The sequence below is a fragment of the Dermochelys coriacea genome, chromosome 24 (assembly GCF_009764565.3).
Source record: "Dermochelys coriacea isolate rDerCor1 chromosome 24, rDerCor1.pri.v4, whole genome shotgun sequence".
In the NCBI taxonomy this organism is placed as follows: domain Eukaryota; kingdom Metazoa; phylum Chordata; order Testudines; family Dermochelyidae; genus Dermochelys; species Dermochelys coriacea.
The window spans coordinates 5,944,478-5,968,610 of NC_050091.1; the positions used below are offsets into that span (position 1 = coordinate 5,944,478).

A 24,133-nucleotide genomic window follows, 5' to 3' on the forward strand; every position below is an offset into this window, starting at 1 on the left:
AGGGGGCAATGGGGGAGCAGAGGACACAGTGTCAGACTTCAGGGCTGAGATCAGTGTGGGGGGGGTGCGGGGTTGAGTGCAGATGGAGATGGCGGGGAGATTCCTCTGTTGCTGCCAGGCTGAGTTGGGGGGCAGAGCATGGGGAGATAACGGTGTCGGGGGGGGCCATGTCAGGCTGCAGGGCTGAGCTCAGGGGGAGCTTGGAGGGAGCGGGGAGACAGTGTCACGCTGCAGGGTTGAGTTGGGGGGAAGAGCACAAAGGTGCAAGGGGGTGTCCCTGTAATGTTGCAGGGTAGAGGTGAGCACAGGAGAAGATGGGGGCATGGGGGGGCAGTTGTGTCGCAGTGCGGCTCTGAGCCGCCGATCACTTCAGTACGGAGGGGAAACGAATCCCTTCACCCCCAGCCTCCGATCCTGACGTGGCGGGGGGGGGAAGGGGGAGGCGGGGACTCTGAAGCGGCACGTTCGCACCCCAGCGACCAGCCACTGTCGACCTGCGTGATTAGCACGATCCTGATCCCTCGTCCCGGGGATTTCACGACCCATCGGGCAGCTAAAGCCGAGACACTCCTCCCTGGAGGCTGGCGGGCTCTCCTGGACCCCCACCGCCGTGCCCTTCACGTCACTTTCAGGAGATGCCGTGGCTGCCCCACAGCAGGGGATCTCGCCAAATCCTGAACGGTCACTGCCCAAGGCGGACACACGGCAAGCGCAGGCGGCTGCTGCTTGCCAGGTCACTGCCCGTGGCGAGCCAGAGCCCAGATTCTCCCTCCAGTGATGTGCCCCTCAGTTCTCCCAGCCTGGAATCACTCACACCCGCACCGGGTGCAGGCAGCTGCTCCCAGGACTTAACTTCTAATGAAATTCAAGCAATTTTTTTTACATTCCTAACTGATGCAGCAGGCCCAGAGGCGCCGGGGCTATAAACTGCCAAGCCTAGAGGCACCAGCCCTGGCCCAAATTAAGCACTGGCTGCTCCTGTGGAACAAGCCACCTATCACCCAGGCAGCACCCAGAAGGCGGGCTGAAGGCAACCTATGGAGTCAGCATGGGCTCCTGGGGAGGTGGCTGGCCTGCGTCCTATTCCTGGCTCTGCTGCTGACCTGCTGGGTGACTTTCGCCAAGTCAATTCCCCCATGAAAGGGCACAAGGGCAAAACCAATTTTGCAGCCACAAAATGCATTCTCCAAGCCCCAAGGGACAGTCAGCGGTAATTGTCTTGTATCACGGCAGCGACTGGGAGCCCCAATCATGGGCCAGGCCCCTATGGTGGTAGGTGCTGTACAAGCCCAGAACAAAGAGACAGTCCCTGCCCGCAAGGAGCTTGCACTCTAAGTATAAGCAAGAGACACCAGATGGAGGCAAAACAATGAGGTAACTTTGTGACTATTAGCAATAAATCACTCAAGCTGGTGTGGAATTCCTCAGGCTACAGTCATAAAACTATCCACGAAACATGAAAAAACCAGAGAGCATCACCAAGGCCGGTGGCAGGTGGGGTCATCAGGACTGGGATGTAGTGGGTTGGGGACTGTATTGGGGAAAGATGGACTCAGAAAGAGACTTAAGGGCCATAGTGGAGAACCAGCTGCAAGATGGTGGTTACGAGAGGAAATGCAATCCTTGGATGGATAAACTGGAGAATATTCAGAAGATGCAGAGATGTGTTATCACCATTGTATACGGCATTAGTGAGACCATCAGCCAATACTAGCCCTGGGGAAAATTTTCCGTCTGAAATCGTTTCAGGATCAAAAAAATCTGCATTTTTTCGTCAACCAAAACATTTTTGTGAATTTTATCAAATTCATTGAATTGTTCCAATCAACCGTGCCCTCCAGAAAATCCCCCCAAATTTTTAAATGTTTCATTTCCACATTTTTGAAGCAAAACTTTTCAATTTTTCCATTCAAAATGATTTTCCATTTCAAGTTTTACTTCAATTTTAGTTTTTTATAAAAAGGTTAAAGAACTCAAAACCCACCCAAAATAAGTTGAATGGATCGTTTCATTCGAAAAAATAATCTGAAAAATTTTCATTCTGGGGCAACCTGACACTGGTCGCTCCCCCTTCCCAAATTTTTCAGTTTCAGACACTGCAGATCAGTTCTTTGCACAGAGCTGCTGGATACTGGGGCCAGTCCTGGTGTCCGCACTTCAACAAGGATGTTGATAAATTGGAAAGGGTTTGGAAGAGAGCTACAAGAATGATCTGAGTCCTGGAAAACCTGCCTCACAGTACGGGTGTCAAGACACTGTAGCTATACTGACCTAATCCCCAGTGTAGACACAGCTAGGGTGACGGATGAATGCTTCCATCAACCTAGATACCATTGCTCAAGGAGGTGGTGTTGCTACACCAATGGGAAAACCCCTTCCATTGCTTCAGGCTGGGTCTACACTATGGGGTTATGCCAACAGAGTATGGCACCGTAGCTGTGCCAGGATAGTCCCCATAGTGTAGACACGGCCTGAAGCTAGATAAATGCAGACTAGAAATAAGGTGCAAATTTTTCAACAGTGACGGGGATGAACCCCGGGAACATCGCATGTAGGGACGTAAGAGATTCTCCATCACTTGGGTCTTTACATTCATAGATTCCAAGGCCAGAAGGGACCACTGTGATCATCTAGTCTGACCTCCTGGATAATACCTGCCAGAGAATTGCTCCAAAATAATTCCTAGAGCAGATCTTGTAGAAAAACATCTCATCTGGATTTAAAAATTCTCCATCACAACCCTGGATGAGTTGTTCCAAGGGTTAATTACTCTGGCTGTTAAAAATATTCACCTTATTGCCAGTGTGAATTTGTCTAGCTTTAGCTTCCAGCCATTGGCTCATGTTAGACCTTCCTCTGCCAGACTGAAGAGCCCATTATCAAGTATTTGTTTCGCACTTAGGTGCCTATAGACTGTGATCAACTCACCCCTTAACAGTCTCTTTGTTAAGCTAAATAGATTCAGCTCATTGAGCCTATCACTACAAGCCAGGTTTTCTAATCCTTTAAATCACTCTTGTAGCTCTTCTCTGAACCCTCTCTGAGCTACCAGCATCCTTCCAGCCTGGCCATCTCTTTCTCAGAGACACATTCTAGCTCAGCCAGAAGTTACGGGCTCCATGCAGGAATTGCTAGGGGAGGTTCTCCAAGCTGTGCTATTCAGGAGGGCAGATGAGATGATCAGAATGGCCCCTTCTCGCCTGAAAATTGACACATTCAACAAAACTGACCCAGTCTGAACTCCCTGACCTTTCCAGAGAGGCTTTCATCTCAAAAGGAAACCCAAAGCTATGGCCCCAACCCGGCAATTGATCCACGCAGGCAAGTCCGAGGATGGGTCTGTCCGGGCTCAAGGATTGGATTGCAGGACCAGTCACCCTTGCAATAGATCGACGACGGAAAGGTTCCTGCAATCCCCCGACTCCCGTTTTACACCAGTGTATTTATGGGGAGAATGAGGCTGCCGCTCTTTGGACCAAAGCGGTGTCAGGACGTAGAGCAGGCGCTCTCGATGTCTGCAGACACCAGAGGGATCAGTACTAGCTCAAGCTGTCCACATCCCACGTCCCTCCACCCTAATCCTGCTCCTGAGAATCAATGGGAAACCTGTACAAAGCCCGCCAACTTCAGCACAGGCATCCATGCCTTACCCTAAAGATCATGCCTTAAAACAGCGTCTGTGATGCCTTGATCCTTCTCCAGCCCACGCAGCAGCTGGTGGCTCCAGCTGGAAGACTGGGTCTCCAAGGGGACTGCACCGGCCCAGAAGGTGAACCCTGCAGGGCAGGCTTAGAGCATGGCCATGACAGGCTGTATTCAGGGGACGCTCACCCCAATGCCTATCCTAGTTGCGTGCATAGGAGGTGCTGGTCTCCGGGCTGGTCAATCCAGTCCTTTAACCAATGCTGAATCCACTTAAAACACGGAGAAAATTGCCGAACGAGAAAACATAAACTAGCCTTGACTAGCAAAACTAAGAGACAAAGTCCAGATGGGGTCCTGGGCTGGAAGAACTGGCTTATTGGCGGGGTGGGAAGCTAGCCACCACAGCAAAGTAGTGGAGTGCCGGGAGGCAGAGCGCACGCAGAGGAGAAGCAGCTATTTTTATCCTGCCTTTCATTTCGATTTGAGCTGCAGTTACAGGGCCATGCCTCAGCATGATACAAGGTGACAGGCCCCATGGAAGAGCAAAGAGCCACAACGATTTTCTTCTGGACAGACTGGGGGGATTCGGGGCAGGGGGCATATGGGGAAAGGGGGCATCTGCATTTCCAAATGGAGCCAGGAAGAACCGTATTCCTCCAGCAATTGAGCATACAGCTGGTAGGAGCCATGCAGCTTTGGGACCAGGGAGCCTGATTAATAGTCACACCCTTCCCACACTTGGGGCAGGGGGGTAAGAGAGCTCCTAAGCCCCCTTATGTTCCCCGCCCCCATATTCTGGGTCATGCAAGCTTCTGTCCAACCCCTGGTGTAAATGAAAGCAGCCTTGGGGCTGCTCTAACTCACATTCTGTTTCCCATAGGAATCAAAAGGATACCCATAATGCTGTGCTCTCTAGCCACACCACTAATCCACCCCCATGCCAGGGGCTGGAAACAGGGCAGGTGCAAGTCGCGTATGCCAGCTCTGCACCAGCTGGGGAGGCCTCTGCAAGGCGGTGGGATTCTCAGAGGGCTGTTTCCACCCCCTTTGTGCTGCCAGAGTGTGACTAGGGGTATGTCTACACAGCAGAAGCGTGAGCTTTGATCTAGCTGGCTCGGGTACCAATAGCAGTGAAGCTGCGGCACCACAGGGTACAGTCTAGGCTAGCCATCCGAGCAAGGAGCCAGGGTACCGGAGTGGGCTTGAACCAAAGGTCACGTTGCTGTGGTTGCACAGCTATTGGTACTCAGGCTGGCTAGACGGAAGCTAGCTCAGACCACACCCCATGATTGCAGCACAGACGTACAGTACCCTGCGAATCAGGGCCAGAGACATTAGAGATGGAACGACCTGGCAGAACCTCGAGGCTGGTGCAGGATTGTTCCATAGGGGCATTTTCCAGCAGATTGTCCAGTCTGCTCCCACCCTCCCACTTATTCCAGCCAGAAACTTTCCTCCATCCAGGTGCCATCCCATTGAACTGAAGGCTGGGGGGTCACATAAGGAGAGCAGAGATTGCCCTTCCATTCAACCCTAAAGGAAGAGGTTATGCTTGTCTGCCCGGCCTTGGTTTGTTTCCTTCGGGAGCAGCCTTTGGTGCCCATGCTGCAGGGATGTGGGCTCTGTGCCCCAGGATCAAATCTCCCATCTTAGATTGTTAGCTCTTTGCAGTAGGGCCCAGCTCTTTGTTATGTGCCTGTATAGTGCCCCACATGGGGGCGTGGCGTGTCCCAGGCCACAGCCCATACAGCACCCCACACAATAGGGATCCATGATTGTGGCTTCTAGATGCTACCACAATATAAATAGTAAATAATCAAACGGCTGTGTGATGAAGCGGGACTGTTCTTAATGTTTCCTCTGAATATTGTGGGGGTGCCTCAGTTTCCCCTGTGCAGTTCTTAAGTATCTAGGTGGTGGGATAAGGGAGTATGATCGTTGCAGAGCCGTTGCAGGGCAGGTGTGTGCAGGGGTCTGGACACAGAGAATGGCCGACACCCTGTTTTCTGGCAACTGGTGGCCTGGACTCTTCCCCCCCTGCAAAGTGAGAGTTAAAGGGTTGGAGAACAAAGGAATCAGGTGACCTTCTGGCCCAGGAAAGGGACAAAGCCAAGAGGAGGAGGGGCTGGAGACAGTTTCAATTTGGGGCTGGCTGGGGACATGGAGTGAAGTGCAGACGTGGTTGTCTGGCTCACTGCCCCCCAAAATGGACCCATCTGAGGGGTCCTGTTCTCTGCACCTACAAACTCTGTGTTAGACCATGTTTCTGTCGTCTAATAAACCTTCTGTTCTACTGGCTGGCTAAGAGTCACATCTGACTGCGAAGTTGGGGGGCAGGGCCCTCTGGCTTCCCCAGGACCCCGCCTGGGCGGACTCGCTGTGGGAAGCACACAGAGGGGCAGAGGATGCTGAATGCTCCAATGTCAGACCCAGGAAGGTGGAAGTTGTGTGAGCTGTGTGTCCTGCAGACAGTCTGCTGCCAGAAAGGAGACTTCCCCAGAGTCCTGACTGGCTTTGTAGGGAGCAGTTCCAGAGCATCGCCCGGGGACTCCATGACAGGCTGGCACAGGGGATGGGAATGGGACATGGGGACTGTCCCCTCTCAGCCACTGTTTTCCTCCAGCAGCAGGATCCAGAGATGGCGCAGCGGGGGGGCTTCTCTCCGCTCCCCGTTGCTGCATCCCACTCATGTCCCATCTGGTTCCTCCACCACTGGCCCTGGGGTCTGTCCTCCCCTCACCCCACTTGCTGCTTGGAAGCAGCATATCGCTCCCAGCTGCCAGATCCACCTGGAAGTCTCCAGACTGATGGGGCCCAGCTCCTACTGCAGAATACACATGCCAGCCAGAGCAGGGCTCATGATGCCCATCTCTCCCTTCACGCCAGGGAAACCCAGCTGCATTGCCCTGCATAGGTTTCAAAGTTAACATGACCTGTGCTGATCCTCTACCATATCCTCCAAGAAGCTTGCACAGGCCACATGCCCTGCCCAGTGTGCAAGGCTCCACTGACTGCCCCCTTGCTTCACAGGTTCCCCCGGGGCTTAGTCCGTAGCAGCCCCTGTGCTCAGTAGTTTGACCTACCACGGGATCCCCATGGCCCTGCATGCTGCACTGAGCACTGGCACGGGAGGCAAGAAACCCCCACTCTGGTTTCCAACCGCTGCCTGGCGCCTCTGCCACGATGGGAGTCCTGGAGGATCCAAACCAGGAGCAGCCAAGGGCTGAATAGGCAGATTCTTCCTTCTCGCCCCCTGGCTCCTCCACCAATCCAGCTCCAAACTCCCACACATCCTGGTTTACTGCTGAGAAGTGCAGGGGCTCCCCTCTCTCCAGCTCCATTTCCTCTGACCCTTCCATTCAAGCGCTTGGAGCCTTTAAGTGCAAAGCAGCTGTTCTGGGTCCTGGTTCCCCTACTTACACTGGGGCAAAGCCACGTGTGACGATAGTGCCCCTGGCACCGCCTTGCCCAAGCCATGACTTCGAAGGGAAGGGCCCCATGGTCAAGTGGCCCCGTTGGAAGTCTCCCAACCAGATTCCGATGCCACTTAAGCCTGCTGAGCTCACAACAGCTGCCAAGGGCACGGCCCCAGGTGGGACCCAGGTGCAGAACCAGCCAGCTCTGCGGGGCTCACAAGAGAGATCGCCAGTCTGCAGGTGGCCGGTCCTCCGCGTCCCGTGAGCTCGGAGTGGTAACAAACCCACTGGCGTTATCGGTCATGCTTATGTTTGAATTCAACATTGGCAAGTGCCGCAGGGTGGCATCCCAACACCACTCTGCCCTGCAGCTGGCACGGAGGAGTTCTTCGACACTGACAGAGGTGCCCCCCAAATCCCTCCAGAGTTGGGGGCTCAGCAATGGGGGAGGGGAACAAACCACTCTTTTTTTTATGCACAGCCTCCCTAAAGAGAAACACTCCGCCGGTCGCCAGTAACAGCCCCCAGCCACCTCAGCTGCGCTTGGGGCTACGGGGTAACCGTTCCTGCAGCATACTGGGGTACAGCAAGTAAAGCGAGGAGAGGAGGGAGACACGCAGGGGAAACGTGAGTTAGAAGCAGAACGGTTTCCAAGCAGTGTGTCTGCGGCTCCCCGCCCCTGAGCACATTCAGCCAGAGCTCCAAGATCTCCCAGTGCACAGGCTCCGAGAGCGATGGTGGAAGTGGAGTTGATCTGACCCTTTGCAGAAACATCTCCCAGCCTCCCGCCTCTGCCCCCCGATGCTCAGAAGACAGACAGTGTCCTGACTGCGCCCCTGACACAGGCCTTTTCATTGGAGAGGTGGCTGGACGGGGGGCATGAGAGATGGGCCTTTTCCGGGAAGCCTGAAGGATCAGCGAGGGAGGCAGAGAATAAAGCCAGACTCCCCTGTAATGAGATGTGCAGACCCAGTGCAAAGCTCAGGAAGGAAATGCTCAGGCTGCTGCTAAGGGTGCTGGGGGAAAGAGAGGAGCCAATGAGAGAAATTGCAAGTGACTGGCAGCCTCACGGTTACGGGCGGATGGCTTATCAAAGGGGGAGACCCTGAAGCCTAAGAAATTAGTGCTCAGGATGCGCAGACAGCCAGGCCTGGGCCAGGACTGGGGGTGTTATCAGAACACGTGTCCTGGGAAGCATCGGCGGCGAGGGAACTGCAGTTATTAGTCCTGGGGTGAGCCAGAGACTGGACTCCTGGGTTCTATTCCCAGCTCTGGGAGGGGAGTGGGGCCAAGGAGAGAAGCCCAAGCAAATCGCACTGAATTAGCAGCTAGACATTCCTGGCAACTGCTGCCAAGCAGGGTCCTTCCAGAGTTCATGCTGGGCACCGCCAGTGTGAGTTCAGTGAGTCCTCTGGGGATGGGGAGAGCAGGGCAGAGCAAGGAGCTTCCCCGACAAACCACTCTGCAGCCCAGATCCTGTCAGTGCAAGTGACTGTCCCCATAACGCCCTGGGAGGGGCAACGCGAGGGGCTGGGCCGGCCAAACCCTAATGGGAATCAGCCTCCCGCACAGCTGGGCACGGCCTCCTGGTTCCACACAGACACACGCATGTTCCCCCGGCCCCTGGCACGGGCACACACATGCCTCCCCCCACTTATCCCTCCACGTGTGCTCATCCTACACACCCTGCCCATGTGCTCGTCTTGCACACACCCCCATGTACGCGCATTCCTGCCCTGCCCCACGCATGCATGGGCCCAGCAACAGCTCTCCCAGCTGGGGATCTCCAGAGGGGAAGCTGCAGAGGGCCACACCAAGCAGAGACCAACAGCTCCTGGAGTCTGGGCCGGGGGAATGGGGCGAAGACGCGTTCCACACTCAGGCCTGGGACGGGCATGGCCAAGAGTCAGCCCTGCTGTCGTATGGCGACGCCTGCATGCGATGAGTTTGCTGGGACTCATTCTAGTTCCTAGCAGGACAGGGAGGTCCCCCACTCACAGCCCTTGGGCGGACGGACTATGCAGACAGGCCGAGGATTGAAAGGGCCATGGAGACTGTGCGCCCCGCAAGTGGGAGATGGTGAGGGGCTCCCTCCCCAGTCTCCACGGCTCTTTCAAGGGGGGGGGGTAGCTCCTGCTTGGGGCTGTGACGGGCCATGCTCGAGGTGGGAGGGGGAGGGAGCTTTGCCGCAGTGCAGCCTGCACTTGCTCAAATTGCCACATGCCAGGGGTGTCGATCCGGTGCCTGCCTCTAGCACAAAACTCGCTTGAAATCCAGGCTGCTCTGGGCCTTCCCCGGGTCCCCAGACTCCTGCCCTCCCCTCTCTCCCCAATTATAGAAGCCCCATCCCTTCCCTTCTCTTCTCCGCAGCCATTCAGGCAAGATTTTCTCCTGCTTGCTGTCATTTGGATTTAATTCCCACTAAGCTCTTTGCGGCAGTGCCGAGGCCTGGAGGGGCTGTCAGTGGTGCAGGGAGATAAGCTGGGGGCCCGTTCACATTGGCTAAATTATGCTGGTGTTCGAGGACGGCAGGGGAAGGAGGATGGCGACGCAGGGGGGAGTCACCGACTGTCACTGCCGGCCGGGAGCTCTTGCCCGCCGCAGCATCCAAAGGGATTTCAGAGCATGAGCCACCCCTAGCTACAAATCCAGCTCCCCACCCCCCATTTCCAGCTCGGTTCTACCAAGCGTTGCGCTTGCCTGAGCCCTTCGCTGTCATTAGCCTCACAATTATCCATCCGGGAGACAGAGTCAGGTTAGGAAAGCAGTGTGGCCTAGTGGAGAAATCATTCACCAGCAATCCAGGTGCGAATCCTACCTGGGTGACAGGCCTGTTGGGTGACGCAAGAGATCTGGTCTACATCCCAACTGCTGAGCAAATCCTACAGGGCATCAGCCTCCTACATGGCCTCTTTGCGCCTCAGTTTTCCCCTCTAGTCTGATTTCCTGTATATCACAGGCCAGGGAGCGGGTCCAAAATAATTCCGAGAGCAGATCTTTTAGGAGAAACAGTAGCACAGCCAGGAACAGAACCCAGGAGTCCTGACTCCCCAAATAACCCTGCTCTCCCCACTAGATCCCATTCCCCTCTCAGACTATAACCCTGCAGTCCTAACTTCCAGACCCAGGCTCTAACCACAGTTTGACTTTCAAGAATCCTCCTGACACTCCACGGAGCAGCACCTCATCTCACCAACTACTTGCCTGGTCATTGGCCTTGCTCAACTACTGGAGGCAAACAAAACTTAAAAAACAAAAATGAAACTGGGGGCAGCAGCTGACAGGTGCCATGGGTTAGGGCCGCAGCCTCCACAGACCTGGCTACAATTCCTAGTTACCGGCACCAGAAAAGAAAAACAAAAAAAGGGCCATAAAGACTGAAGTCCACTCTCATCCCTCGCAGGACAAGGCTAGGGCATCAGGGTATTGATCTGGGCGCACCTCACAGTCCACTGGGGATTTATCCTACATGGGGTTGGGATGGAAAGACATGGGCTGAGCTGGGGAGTCTGGGGGAAGCCCGGGGCTGGAATAGCAAGGGGCTGCAGGTTGGGATTGAGGAGCACCCAGGCCCCTGACTCTAACCACTAGACCCCACTGCCCTCCCAGAGCGGAGACTAGAATCCAGGAGTCCTGGGGTTCCTGGTCCCTTCCTGCTCTCCCCACTAGACCACTCTCCCTCTCGCAGCCCGCCCTCGAAGGAAACGAGGGGGATGAACCCTTCCTCAGTTATTGAACCTAGACTTAAAGAAACGAGAACTCCCTCGCCCAGGGCTCCCTGGGATCCAGCCCATGCTCTGCGTCGCCAGCTGTAACACTCTGGGGGGGGGGGGGAAGCAGCACTTCATTTAAAGCTCTGCTGTCTCCGGCCATCACGCCAACCCAACAGTGCCTGATCCTTCAGCCAGCGCTCTGCCACTCACTAGGGAGAGGCAGCTACCGACCAGGCCTGTATGGAACAGGATCCCTCATCCCAGGCTGCCCCCTCCCTCCCAAGCCAGGAGCCATCCTTATAGCCGGGGCCAGCATAAAGGAATTTGGGAGGCAGCAAAGGACAGCATATCAGGCAGCACCACTGCTCGAGAGGAAGGCCGGCCTACTGGTTAGGGCACCAGCCCTAACCCTCAAGAGACCCGCATTCAAGTCCCGGCTCTGCCAGCAACTTGCTGCATGACCTTGGGCAAGTCACTTGCTGCTCTGTGCCTCGGTTTCCCCACCTGTAACCATGGCTCACAGGGGGTTGGGAGGACCAGTCCTTTCATGACTGAGGTACTGATATACTATGGTGGTGAGGGTCAGGCAGAGTCCTGCCCGCACAGTTCCCACTGCTCCTTCAACTTCTGTGCTGCGATTGGCCCTGGAGTTCTGGTCCAAGCTCTAGAAGGGGAGTAGGGGCAAGTGGTTTCCGCAGAGGACAGGGTGTCAGGATTCCTGGCTTCTACTCCCAGCTCCTTCACCAATTTGCTAGGTGACCTAGGGCAAATCGCTGCCCAATATCTGCCTCAGTTTCCCCATGTGTAAAGCAAGGATAACGATACAGACCCATCTCCCAGGGAGGCTTATTCTGGAGGGACAGCGCATCCACTGGCACATGCAACCTTAGTCCCCCAGGGACCTACCCAGAAACCTTCCCTAGGGGGCAAGGGGCTTCCTCTCCTGGCTCCTAGGTTACGGCAGCACTGCCTGCCGTGTATCCCTGCCTGCCTGCTCTGGGAAGGCAACACCCCATCCCACAGAGGAGGTGGCGACCAGGGTGCAGCTCTGACAGCAGCAAGGGTGGCTGCGCTAACCAGGGTCGGAGCCCTCTCACCCCCTCTGAAAGCACGGACATGGAGGGAGATCTGGGATCTCAGTCTGGGCTGAAGAGAAAATCAACGACCCAAAAGAGCCACTAGCCACCTCCGTACAACCCAAACGCAAAGGCCTGGTCCTGGCGGGGATGGTGTCATACCCAGCTCGGGGGGGGGAGCGAGCGTCCCCTGAAACAGCCTCCCAGGGGAGGCTCAGGAACTGCACTCCCTTCCCCCACACAGCTGGGGCATGCCATCTCTACCCGCTAAGGGACACTACCTTCAAGGGGAAGCCAGAGCATCCTCCCTGGCCCGTGCACTCTGGTCTTGGAGCCAGGGGCTGCTAGCCAAGAATCTTGCAGCGGATTCAGCTCTGGACCGAAAGCCCCTCCAGACTCAAATGCTCTAGTTAGACAGAGATGCGGCAGCAGGGCACAGGTAGCCCCCACCCCTCAGGGCTCCCCAGCTGCACTGCCAGTGTCAGGGGGCCGGGGTGGGCTGTTGGCTCTGTCTGGGACGTTCACTCCTCAGGCTGCGTGGTGAGGAAGGCCTGTGGGCCACGGAGGAGGCTTTCCCACCTCAGGCAGCAGACACGCTAGCTGGCGGGGGGGGGGGGGTTCCAGTTCCTCCCAAGCTGGACCAAATCTACAAGTTATCGATATTGGTCTGTCCTCTCCCTCCCCCACCGCCCCTCACAGCTTCCTTGGGCCTGCGTCTCCCAGCTGCACCGGCCTTTCCCACCGGGCTCCCATCACGCGGGCACCAGCACTAACTCAGCGGGAATCAAAGCCGCAGGGACCCACTCGGGAGAGAGCCAGGTGCCAGACAGCTAGTTCCCGAGAGCCCATCTTCATGGCCATGCAGGGGTTGGGAGGAGAGCTGCTGGCCTTTAGCCACTGGGACAGACAGTCATGGACACGCAACGGACTCAGGACAGAGCGGGCACGTCTCAAAACCGAGGGAGGGGCTGAGAGTCAGGACTCCTGGGTTCCAATCCCAGTTCTGGGAGGAGTGTGAGGTCTAGTGGTTAGAGCAGCAGCCTGTGGGAGTCAGGACCCCTAGGTCCTATTCCCAGCTCTCTAACTAACTGTGTGCGAGACCCAAGTCATTTCACTTCTCTGCTTCCCAGGGGAAGGATATTGACCAGCCTTAGGGGACGGATCACGGGGCCTGACCGGCAAGACACTTTGAGATTCTCCTGCAAAGAGGTGAGGAGCCGTGACAAACCAAATCCAGGACTACCAAGGACTTGGTGGATTTCAATACGGCACAGGGCAGATAGAACTCAACCTCCCACCCCAAAAACCAGGTCCCTGCCTCTTTAGAATCCCCGTCAGCTGTTAGCAGTACAGGGGCTATCACACAGAGCTTGGGAGATCCGATTCCATCTGCCGGAGAGCAGTGGCATGCCTCAGACACACACACACACAGCAGCTCATTAACTGCTGCAGAAATAACATGAGCCAAAAACGAAAAGCCCCATTGGAGGGGCGGGAGGAGGGTACAATGCACCCACTGGGAAAGCAATTTGCAGGACTCTTGTGGAGCAAGACTACCCTAGGTTCACACAGCACAGCCAAGGCAGAAACCCCAGTTTCCAAGTGCTAGGGGAGAGGCAGCGAAAGCTGCTTGAGCCTCTCCCAGCTTTCCAAGGTGGCTTGCAGCCGTGGGCCAAAAGAAAAACACAGATTGCAGACATGCCTGGCTGATTGGGGCCCGGATCCCATTCTGGCCATGCCCTGTGTGCACGGTGGGTTCAGCCTGTGCTATTAAACCAACAAGGGGTCTGCCTGGGGCCAGGATGCCAAACTAACTTTCAGCTCACGAGGACCCCACTCCACACCAAGCCAAAGGGAGTGCCTATATCTCCCTGCCTCCCTTCCCAGCATGCACTGCTTTGGGCTTATGGTGGCTAGGCTGCCTCCAGGAACACGATCCCCCAGAATGCCTCTTTCCCCTTCGAGGGCCAGCATCCCCCCTCCCTCCTGGCATCCCAAGGACTTACCCAGCATGCCTTTGTTGGAGTCTGACAAGCACATGTCCTTCTCGGCACTAGGGAGGACAAAGCCCACCACGAAGACCTCCACACCATCGGCCATGAGGGCCAGCCCCAGCACAAAGTAGAGCGTCCACTGGAAGCGCCCGTGGCCGCACTCCTGCAGGATGAGCTCGTACTGCTGGGCCAGCTCCTCCTTGTCCTTCTTCTTGTCCCCTTCCAGGTCCTCGAAGTCTCTGAACTCGCTCACCACCTGCTGGTTGTCGGCCAGGTGGTCCCCGGCCTTCAGGGACTCATTTCGGGGGATGCCCTGGTACTCGCCCTCGTAGATCTCGTCGTCTTCGTCGTGCCCTTCGGTGGCATCGCTGGAGGCCCCTTCCTCATCATTTGCCGACTCGCCACGGTAGTAGCCGTCCTGGGGCTGGTAATCTTCCTCCTCCTCATCCTCCTCGAAGCGGGTGTAGGAGCGCTTGGTGTATTCGTCCTGCATGCGATCCACGCCCTTGCCCATCTTCTTGGTGGCATGCTTCTTCACCTCCTTGGCAATATCCTTTGCCCCTCGGATGAAGGCCGTGCGGTCCCTGAACCCCTCATCCATGGCTCTGCCCTGGCCGACGTCCCGCCTTCAGATCTCACTGGCGTGAGGAAGAAGAGGATGGGAACCACCTTTGACGAGCGGCGGGGGGTGGAGGGCGGGTCTTCCTGGATGAGCGCGCAGGGCCCCTCCCCGTCTCCTCAGGCCAAGGGGCAGCGGTGGGAATCTTCGGCGGGCAAGGAGGACACGGCTTTCCAACGGCGGCCGATCGAGGTCACTGAACCGCGACCCATTCGCTTAAGCCAGGCTTGAGACGCCGGAGCGGCCAAGTGGATTGATTGGGCGATTCTCCCTTGGGTGGCAGTAGATGGAGATGGTCCTGGGAGGGGGAGCAAACACAGAGGGGGGCATTATCAGGCAGGAAAGGGCATACGTGCTCCCTCTCTCAAGAGCCACTTCCCAGTGGAGGAGGCTGCTGGCTGTACCGCGTGGCTGGGAAACAATTCAATACCTAGGCCCTAACGCCGAATGAAGGAACTCAAAAATGCAACAGGCAAAATTACAGACAAGGCTTTTCAGTGGTTTGCCAAGCAGGATGCGAGACGTTGGCAGAGGTCCCCTGAAAACCCACGTTTGGAAAAAGATTAAAATACGCTGACAGGGCAGCTGCATCACTGAAGCACTTTGAGGAAGACGCTCTAAGCCGAGGGGCGAGAGCTCTCATGTTGGCACCACAGTGAGAAGCAGTAGCTAAAAATCAAGGTGACAATGAATAATTGAGGATGACCCAGGCAGAGCGGACGATGATACCAAAACATGAGGCCAATTGCTGGATGGTAAAGAAGGAGGATGATGCGTTTGTTTGATATTGATGGAATGTCAGTGGTTTACTTTAGAATAACTAACAGGGTGCCTTGCCCATAGGCTGGAGAGCTTGGGGCTAAACCAACTCTGATTACAAGATGGGGCCCAGGTGGTCCAATATTAAAGGCAGGAGGAAGGGGGCAGAGGTGTTTCTGGTTGAGAGAGAGAGAGAGCAAGGAAGGAACGAACAAACGAGCGCACAAACGCTAACTTGGAAGCAGGGCCAAAAGGAAAGCTCCAGCCAGAGAGAGCTGGCAGAAGCAGGTGGAGCTCATGACTGGGGGCTTCCTTGATGACTGTTTTGGATTATTTTGCAGTTAAGGACTCTGAGGTTTGCATGAATTTTATTTGCCATTAAGCCAGCCTGAGTCAGGAGTGCTGTGAGTCACAACATAGGCTATAGATTTCAGAGTAGCAGCCGTGTTAGTCTGTATCCGCAAAAAGAAAAGGAGTACTTGTGGCTTAGAGACTAACAACTTTATTTGAGCATAAACTTTCGTGAGCTACAGCTCACTTCATCGGATGCATGCAGTGGAAAATACAGTAGGGTGATTTTATATACACACAAAAAGAAAAGGAGTACTTGTGGCACCTTAGAGACTAACAAATTTATTAGAGCATAAGCTTTCATGAGCTACAGCTCACTTCATCGGATGCATTTGGTGGAAAAAAAAAAGTTTTTTCCACCAAATGCATCCGATGAAGTGAGCTGTAGCTCTCAAAAGCTTATGCTCTAATAAATTTGTTAGTCTCTAAGGTGCCACAAGTACTCCTTTTCTTTTTGCGAATACAGACTAACACGGCTGCTACTCTGAAACCTATATACACACAGAACATGAAACAATGGGTGCTACCATACACACTGTAATGAGAGTTATCAGGTAAGGTGAGCTATTACCAGCAGGAGAGAAAAAAAAAACACCTTTTGTAGTAACAATCAAGGTGGACCATTTCCAGCAGTTGACAAGGCTATGTGGAGTACTTCTGGGGTCTGCCAGAGGCGGCTAACAAGGGTAAAACCCTTTCAAACACTCCCCAGGCACAATAAACAGCCACACTGCTACAGAGAGCATAGACAGGAGGATGGAAAAACAAATCATGAAAACGTGGGTCGATGGAGAACTGGATATGTGTGATATTAAATAATGGTGGCTGCAGGAAAGCTAACGACTCTAACGTGGAAATGTAGAAGAACCAAGTGAACGAGGGCCCAAGTCAGAAAAATACCAGACCGGAAACGGAAGGAATGAGACTGAAGGGAAAGCCCGGAGGCCAGAGCGTGAGACAGCCATCATGATGGATAGGAAAGCATCCCAGAATTTGGGTCCACACCTGTTCCATCTTCTCTCTCTATTGTCTGGCATAAACATATGATCAGAAACTATAAGTGACAATTGTCTGAAAATGTATAAATAAAGATGAAAATTGATTAAGCCTAAATTAAGTGGACACATGCCTCAGTTTCCCACCTTACAGAGCCTAACACCATGGGCTCTGTGGTAGATTGAATTTGTGTTAAAATCACAAGCTATCACTTGAATTTGCAAGCTAGAGGGCTCAGCCGGGAAGTGTTCAATAAGAGTCAGCTCTGCAGAGAGCCAGCTTAGAATAAGGTGCGGTGAGTTGTGCTGCTCCACTTTAGGGAGCAGCCTGCTTTGTCTCTCACTGGTTTTGGGTCCCTGGGTGTTACCATTCTGGAGTTTAAGTAATAAAGTCATGTTCCAGGGTAACCTTCCACCAAGAGTATTCATGGTTTTTATCTAACTTTCCTGTGCGTATGCCTAAACATAACAGGGACCTGATTCAGGACTGGGGCTTTAGATGCTACCATAATACACCTAATAGCAATGAACATGTACAGCGCCTAGCACCATGGGGCCCTGGCCCATGGCTGGGACTCCTAGGTGTTACTGTATTACAGATAAATAACTTTTAAAAGATCCCCATGTTCTCCAAGCCAGGATTCCAAGTCATTAGTAATTTTGGAGGTCCAATTTATGACACCATGGAAGAGATGGATTTTCAGACAGTGCTGAGCCCCGTCCTCTGAAAACAAGGCCCCTCTTAGGTGTCAAGTCTTGCCAGTGTGTTTGGGTGCTCCTTTTGAAAAGCCTGGCTGGTAGTTTGCCTTTAACCAGCACCTTCTGTCCATGAAACAGAAGGAGCTCGGCCAATGCTAACTCAGCCCTATTGCTTCGCTATGAAATGGCCTTGGCCTCTAAACCATCTGCTGTGGAAATGCAGACATCCCTGGGGTGGGACACAGGGGCTGTTTAACAGCCGCATAGCACATGTTTGAGACAGGAATTGAAGAATGCTATGTGACCACAACTGCGAGTGGAGATGTAGGACAGCAGAATGTAAAAGGCCCTGGCGTCCCGGCCCCAAAAGTTAGCTTCATAAACACTAATGTATCACCAAGGCTTTAGCCATCCACAAGAGCTCAGGATCTTGGTCTCCCACTGCATCAAACAGGTGGCACCTCCAACTGCACAGCCCCCTAGCACCATGCGGAGCCACAGACTCCGTACCAAAGGGAAAAGCGCCCCTACTGCATCACCAGTATCACTTCCTATGCCACCAGGGTCCTGCTTGGAGATCTACCATCCAAAGATCAATATAGCCCAACCATGCTTAGCTTGGAAAGCCGAGTCATAGCTGGGGATGACCTGTGGCAGCATGGAAATTGATTATTAATATTGTCTATATAAGAATCCCCATATCTAGCTCTGGTCATCCCCAAGCTATCCAGCAACTCTCCCAAGCCAAGTACGGTTCAGATAGGTTGATATTTGGATGAGAGATCTCAGTATTTATATACAATTATTCTCAAAGGTGCCATCAGCTGACAATCACAGACATAGTCAATGGCTGTTCCAAGCACTCCCTTTCAGAATCAATGGAATGAGCAATTAAGCCCCTTTATGTAGTCGAGACAGCTAGAAACAATGGAGGGACTGCCCAAGGCAGGTCAGAGCTGAGCTTGATGGGCTTGGGAGCAAGGGGGGTGGGGGGGCATTCCCTAGCTGCAAATGCAAGGGCTAAGTTACCAGTTTTGAAGACCTTGTGTGTTGGAGGCAGAGAGGCAGGAGAATCAGTTGTGAGCATGATCCTGGGAGGAAGCAGAGAGAGAGAGAGATGCTTGGGCACAGTGCTTGCTAGAGTGGCAGACATGGGAATTTCTGAGCAAGAAAATTGCCTGCTGTTTGTTGCTCCCGGGTTCAGGCAACCAGGACTCTGAGGACATTCTTTTTTTTTTTTTGTAAATAAACAAGGTTCCCCCCAAACAATATCCCTGGCTCATATCAATATTTTACAGTGAAATTTTCCTTAAGCAGCCATTCCAGGGATCAAAAGACAGAGCTTAACAGGGCTGAGCCTTCTAATTAAGGGGGAGCAAACTTTTCAAAGAGCGGTGGCGAAAGTTGGGCTCTCAGATCTCCAGTTAAGTCTCTAAATAAGGGGCCTGATTTTAAGAAGTGCTGAGGACCCAAGAGGCCCCATTTGGCCTCAGATAGGAGCTGCGGGGTGACTCCATACTTGAAAAATCAGGGGACTTATTTAGCAGCTTCAATAAGGATTTAAGGATGGGATTTACAATATCAGCCAGCCTGGATCCCCAAAGGGATTTAGATGCCTCGTTCCCATTGATTTCCTTTGAAGATGTGACTTAGTCAGAGACCTGTGATCCTCTCAAGCTCACCCTACCTACTTGTGAGAGTCTTGGCCAATACATTTTGGAGATGCTTCGGGACATTCTCCTGAGACAAGCCTTTTGGAGAAGATCCCCTGCATTGTAATAAGAAGTGGATTTTGCGTAAGCAAAAGGACGGTAACATCCCAGCAAGGCACAAAGACCCTATTACACACAAATCACAGACCAATTGACTGTAATAGAGAGGCCAAAACTCTGTGCCAGCCGAAGCTAGTGGGAAATAAACCCGCCACTGTATACTTTAATATGCCGATTATAAATGATACGGCAGGCAGACCAGAGAGAGCAAAGCTTAATCATTCTAGGCTGACCTGAAGACCCTCCTTTCCCAATAGCCATAGGGGAAGGGGGTTGGGATAGTTCATGAATGGCCAAGGGGTATATGAGAATCGATTTGCAACACACGCCCCCCAGCTCAGCCCCTGCAGGGAAGCCCTGGCAAGCTGACTCTGGAGCATTCTGAAACGCCTGCAGGGAAAAATGACCCAGTCGCTGTACGTTGCCCACGACTGAGATAGCGGGGTCCAGGGACTCCGGACTCCTGGGTTCTATTCTTCTGCCTCACACGCACAGGGCAGAAGAGGAACCGTACAGAGGGGGAACCGAGATGAAGAGACATGCCCAGCATCACACAGGCAGTCGGGGGGCAGAACCTTTTCTTGAACCCAGATTTCCCTCCTCTCAAGCCCGCGGGTTTGCCGCCAGGCCGGCCTCACTCCCTGCTGTCCTACATTGGAGGGAAAACGGCGACAAGGGAGGCCAACGTGCGATTGGGATCGGGAACCTGGCCAGGGCGGGGAGATGAGCACTGGTGACAGCCCGGAGAGCACCAGATAACACACAGATAACAAGGCTGTCAGTGACTTCTGGGCAAGAGCTCCCGTTTCCCGGCCCCCGCAGCCTCACGCTGGCCCAGGGGTCTAGCAGAGTGGGGCTTGGTGCTGTGCAGGCCAGTCTGGCGAGCCGTCACCTCAGAGCAGGATGTCTACAGGAGGGGGAAAGCTGTGCCACATGCAGCATCAACGGAGCACCCCAGCGAGAGGAGGGGGACAGCGCGTGGGGGAAGGACCCGGCTACGGACAGCAGGGATGGCTAATGGGGAGGAAGGATTCCCTAGCAGGCAGCACGCTGGCCTGAGACTCATCAGGGCCCTGCTGTTTGACCTTGGCCAAGCCACGTCCCTTCTCCAGGGGGCCATTTTCCGCCCCACCCTGTGTCTATTTACACCGCTTGTCGCTGGCACCAGACCATGGCGGGCGAGGGAGCAGCGGCTCCTTGATCCCAGCCTGTTTGCCAGGGGACACCTGCAGCGCCCTAAAGGGTGCGCAGCCCCCTCTGTCCTCACCAGGAGAGGTGTGAGGAAGAGGGGGGGTGGCCAGTTCAGCCCCAGCAGGCACCAGAGAAAGTCCTGGAGGGCTGCATCCAATTCTGGTCATCGCTGGGTAGACAGGATGTAGAGAAACTGGGAAGGATCCAGAGGCGAGCGACCGAGGTGGTCCAAGGGCTGGAATGCCAGCGCCATAGGAGCAAAGGCTGAAGGGACGGGGTATGTTTAGTTTGGAAAAGAGGAGATGAAGGAGGGGGGCGTGGTAGCGGTCTTCAAATCCTTGCAGTCCCTACTAACCCTCTGGTACTATGAAAGCTCCCTGCCCAGGGGATCATCTCCCCAAGCCCTGGCCAGCCCGCAGCCCGCCCCACACATCTATACCAGCTCGCCAAAAAGCCAGTAACACAGAGAGGGCCTCTGTCTCTGAGACAGGGCCAGTTGGAGCGCCAGGCCAGCCAGAACCAGCCCCTGCCCCCAAACTCCCCTGGGGGCAGAAGCAGCACTCCTGGAGGAACATCTCTCATCCAAGCTGCAAGTGCCCTAGATACTGTTGGGAGAGAGGAGGATTATCGGGGCATTCCAGCAGCACCTGGAGGTCCCCACCACCTGAGACCAGGGCCCTGTTGGGTGCTGCCTAGACCTGTCGAGAGGCGCGCGCTTCAGGGCTGGAGCCCACTGCCACCTATTCCAGATGAGGGTGAGACCCATGGGCTGGGAGGGTAGATTATCCCACCTCTGCTACTGTGGGGTTCTTACCCCTTCCTTTGTCGGCCACTGGGCTAGGCGGACCTGGGGTCGGAGCCAGTCTGGCAGTGCTTGTGTTCCCCAAGGGCTCATGCACTGCTACCCAGGAGGCCCTGCCACCTGCCTGACAGCACGAATTCACAGCCAAGCAGCTCTCCCTAGCAGGGAGCTTCCCCCAGGGCCAGCTGGCATTGCCCTCGGCTCAGTTCTGGTCCATTACTCCGTGGGGGCGGGGCAGATCTGGACTCCGCAGGGGGAGAACAGCCCCGCCAGACCCACACATGGTTGGTGGCAATCATCTTCGAGAGGCACACCTGGGCTCCCCACCTCAATCCCAACCCACAAGCCCTCAGCTAGGCCAGCTCTGGGCCCCCTCCTGCTCCCCAGCTCGCTGCTGCCCCTCAATCCCAACCTGCAGGCCCATCCACCCACCCACACAGCTGTGCCAGTGCACCCCAATCCTGCCCTGCAGGGCCCCGCTCCCAGCCATTCCACCACTTTTCCTAAAGGAAGCTGCCAATCATGCTATAGGAAACAGAGACATCCACGAGGAGGGGCGCGAAGGTCAACAAACCCATAAGCCGATCCCCAGTTACAAACCCAAGTCTCTGGGAGAAGGGGGCCAGAGCAGGAGACCAGCCAGAGCAGAGGAAGCCTGGCATTTTGCCATCGCCGTCTAGCCCCTGGGGCAAACACAGATCACGGACTCACCGGACCCTAACCCGGCTCACGACTTAATGGTGCTTTTGCCACCTTGGAGCCCTTGAGGCCCTGGGCTTACAAGAAGGGCTGCTTGTCACAGAGCTAATCCGAACCCTGCGGCTGCATTAACCCTTCACATACTGGGGTTTTCCACATTGCGCGGCCAGTAGCTGCTTTAGGGGACTTGCCTAGTCCTACTGGCCAGTGAGTCTGTGGCCTTATGGGGCTGAGGGGGTCCGTGTCCCCCTGAGTGATGCAGCCAGCTTGCAGCATCTCTCGGGTTGCCCAGCACCCAGCTTCCCCGGCACCATGGATTCGGTGGGACAGCCAGTGAGTTGTCCCTCATGTTGTGTCAAACCTAGAGAGAGCCCTGCCTGGGCTACCCAAGCCCCTGAGCCATGGGGCATCTGTGAAGATGGCCCTGGGAGCCCTGGATCCACAGGCACAGCTCCCTGCCCCTGCCCTGTCCTGTCCCCCCACCTCGTCCATCCCCCGGCCTGTGGTCTGATCACACCAGCCCCACCAGCCTGGGGAAGGGACTGCCCCACAAGGCGCAATAACAGGAGGGCTGGCAGGAGGGCGAGGGGTTTTCTGTCAGGAACATGACAAAATGAACAAGCTCTTAGGACACACTTCCTGCCAGCAGTGACCCACACGCGTAGCAACTGAGCCCAGTTGTCCCATATCACACAGCCTGGCCTGGCACTATTTTGTGGCCACTGTGTGGTTCACCCACCTGTCCCCTTCTGGTGGGTGCCTGGGCCCAAAGAGCCTGCTACAGCCTGGAGACACCAGAGAGGGGCCTTTGAGCTCAGTCTGGAGAAGCCCATGCCAATAAATCCAGAGGATCCGGGTTCAACCCTGCTTCCACTGCGGGCCAGGTGTGAGTAAGTTTATGGAGCCACACTGGGCTGCTGCCCTGCATCCGTTTACACCAGTGCCGAGTGGGTGTTTGCCATCGCCACGTCAGAGCGGCCGTGTTCCCGCATCCAGCTTCCACTGGTGCCTGAGGTGCAGGGCAATGGAGGAAACAATTAAATAAAGGTCCCCACGATACCCTGCTCCCTTCGCTGCTCAGGGATGAAACTGACTGGTCCGGACACAGCAGCTGGGCTGCTGAGGGCTCACCGTCCACTAAGGTTGCCAATTTTGATTGGATGTATTCCTGGAGGTTTCATCACAGGACATAATCCTGGAGGGCTGGCAACCTTATTCCCCAGCTCTCAGCATCTGCACCGACTCCTCCTTGGGAGACCTGGATGTGTGGCACCCAGAGACCATGGTGATGGGCATGGGATATGAACCTAGATCGGATCAGTTCTGCCTAAGCTGCACCCATGCTGACTAACACAGGGAAAAGGATGTGGCCATTCCAAGTGTTTTATCCCAACCCTCCCGGTGAGGGGCAGTTACCATCAGAGATGGGTCGAGAGCGGCTCCCAGATCGGGGATCTCAGCGGCTTCAGAGCAGAAGACCAAACTGCATAAGAGGATGGGTCTTTAAATCACAGGCACTGCACACTCCACCTAACGCGGGGGGCAGGCGGGCTCTTATGCATAGAGCCCTGCAAATCTGTGGATATCCACAAACCATAATGACAGGTTTCAGAGTAGCAGCCGTGTTAGTCTGTATTCGCAAAAAGAAAAGGAGTACTTGTGGCACCTTAGAGACTAACAAATTTATTAGAGCATAAGCTTTCGTGAGAAAGTAAATAATAAATAAATAATAATAAATTTAATAATAATAATTAAATAATAATTCTAATAAATTTGTTAGTCTCTAAGGTGCCACAAGTACTCCTTTTCTTTTATCCACAAACCATGTTTGGCATCCACATCCAATCCACAATTTTGTATCTACACAGGGCTCTGCTTAGGCAGCCAAAAGCATCCCAGCCCAGCTATTGGCCCTCCTGCCTTTCGCTCTGGTTGGCAATAAAAATTGTCCCTAGCCAAGCAAAAATACAGGCCATTTACCAGGTGGGTAAGACAGGCAGTGGGGGAGCTGTGCTGGCAAAAAGCCTTTCCTAGAGGGGTAGCAGAGCCATCTCGTTCTTCTAGCAGAGCACCCTGCCTGGTGACCCAGCCTCGACCCTGACCTGGGCTCTGAAATGCAGCTGGGCACCCACTGCATTGCCAGTCCCAAAAAAACCAGAGCAAGTTGGGAATTTTTCAGTTAATTTTTTGTTGTTGTTGTTGTCAGCAAAATGCCAGTTTTTCCTGCAGAAATGTTTTGGTTTGGAAAGGGTCAGTGTGTGTGTGTGCGGGGGGGAGGGGAGGGGGAGTTTCAACCTTTTCTAAATGAAAAATTCCAGTTTTCTGGACAAACAACCTTTTCATTTTGAAATGAATGCTAAAGTATAGAGGGTTAAAAATGGTCAAAATGAAAATGAAAATGT

General features: G+C 54.5%; 1 protein-coding gene across 1 annotated transcript in view; it reads right to left on the bottom strand.

Moving 5' to 3' along the window:
• Nucleotides 1-24,133, bottom strand: part of SV2A (synaptic vesicle glycoprotein 2A) — a 55,600-nt gene that overhangs the window by 27,254 nt on the left and 4,213 nt on the right. The window contains exon 2 of the mRNA XM_038382955.2: nucleotides 13,857-14,761. Within this exon, the coding sequence (XP_038238883.2) occupies nucleotides 13,857-14,445 (589 nt within the window). The 5' untranslated portion in view covers nucleotides 14,446-14,761. The remainder of the gene's footprint in view (nucleotides 1-13,856; nucleotides 14,762-24,133) is intronic.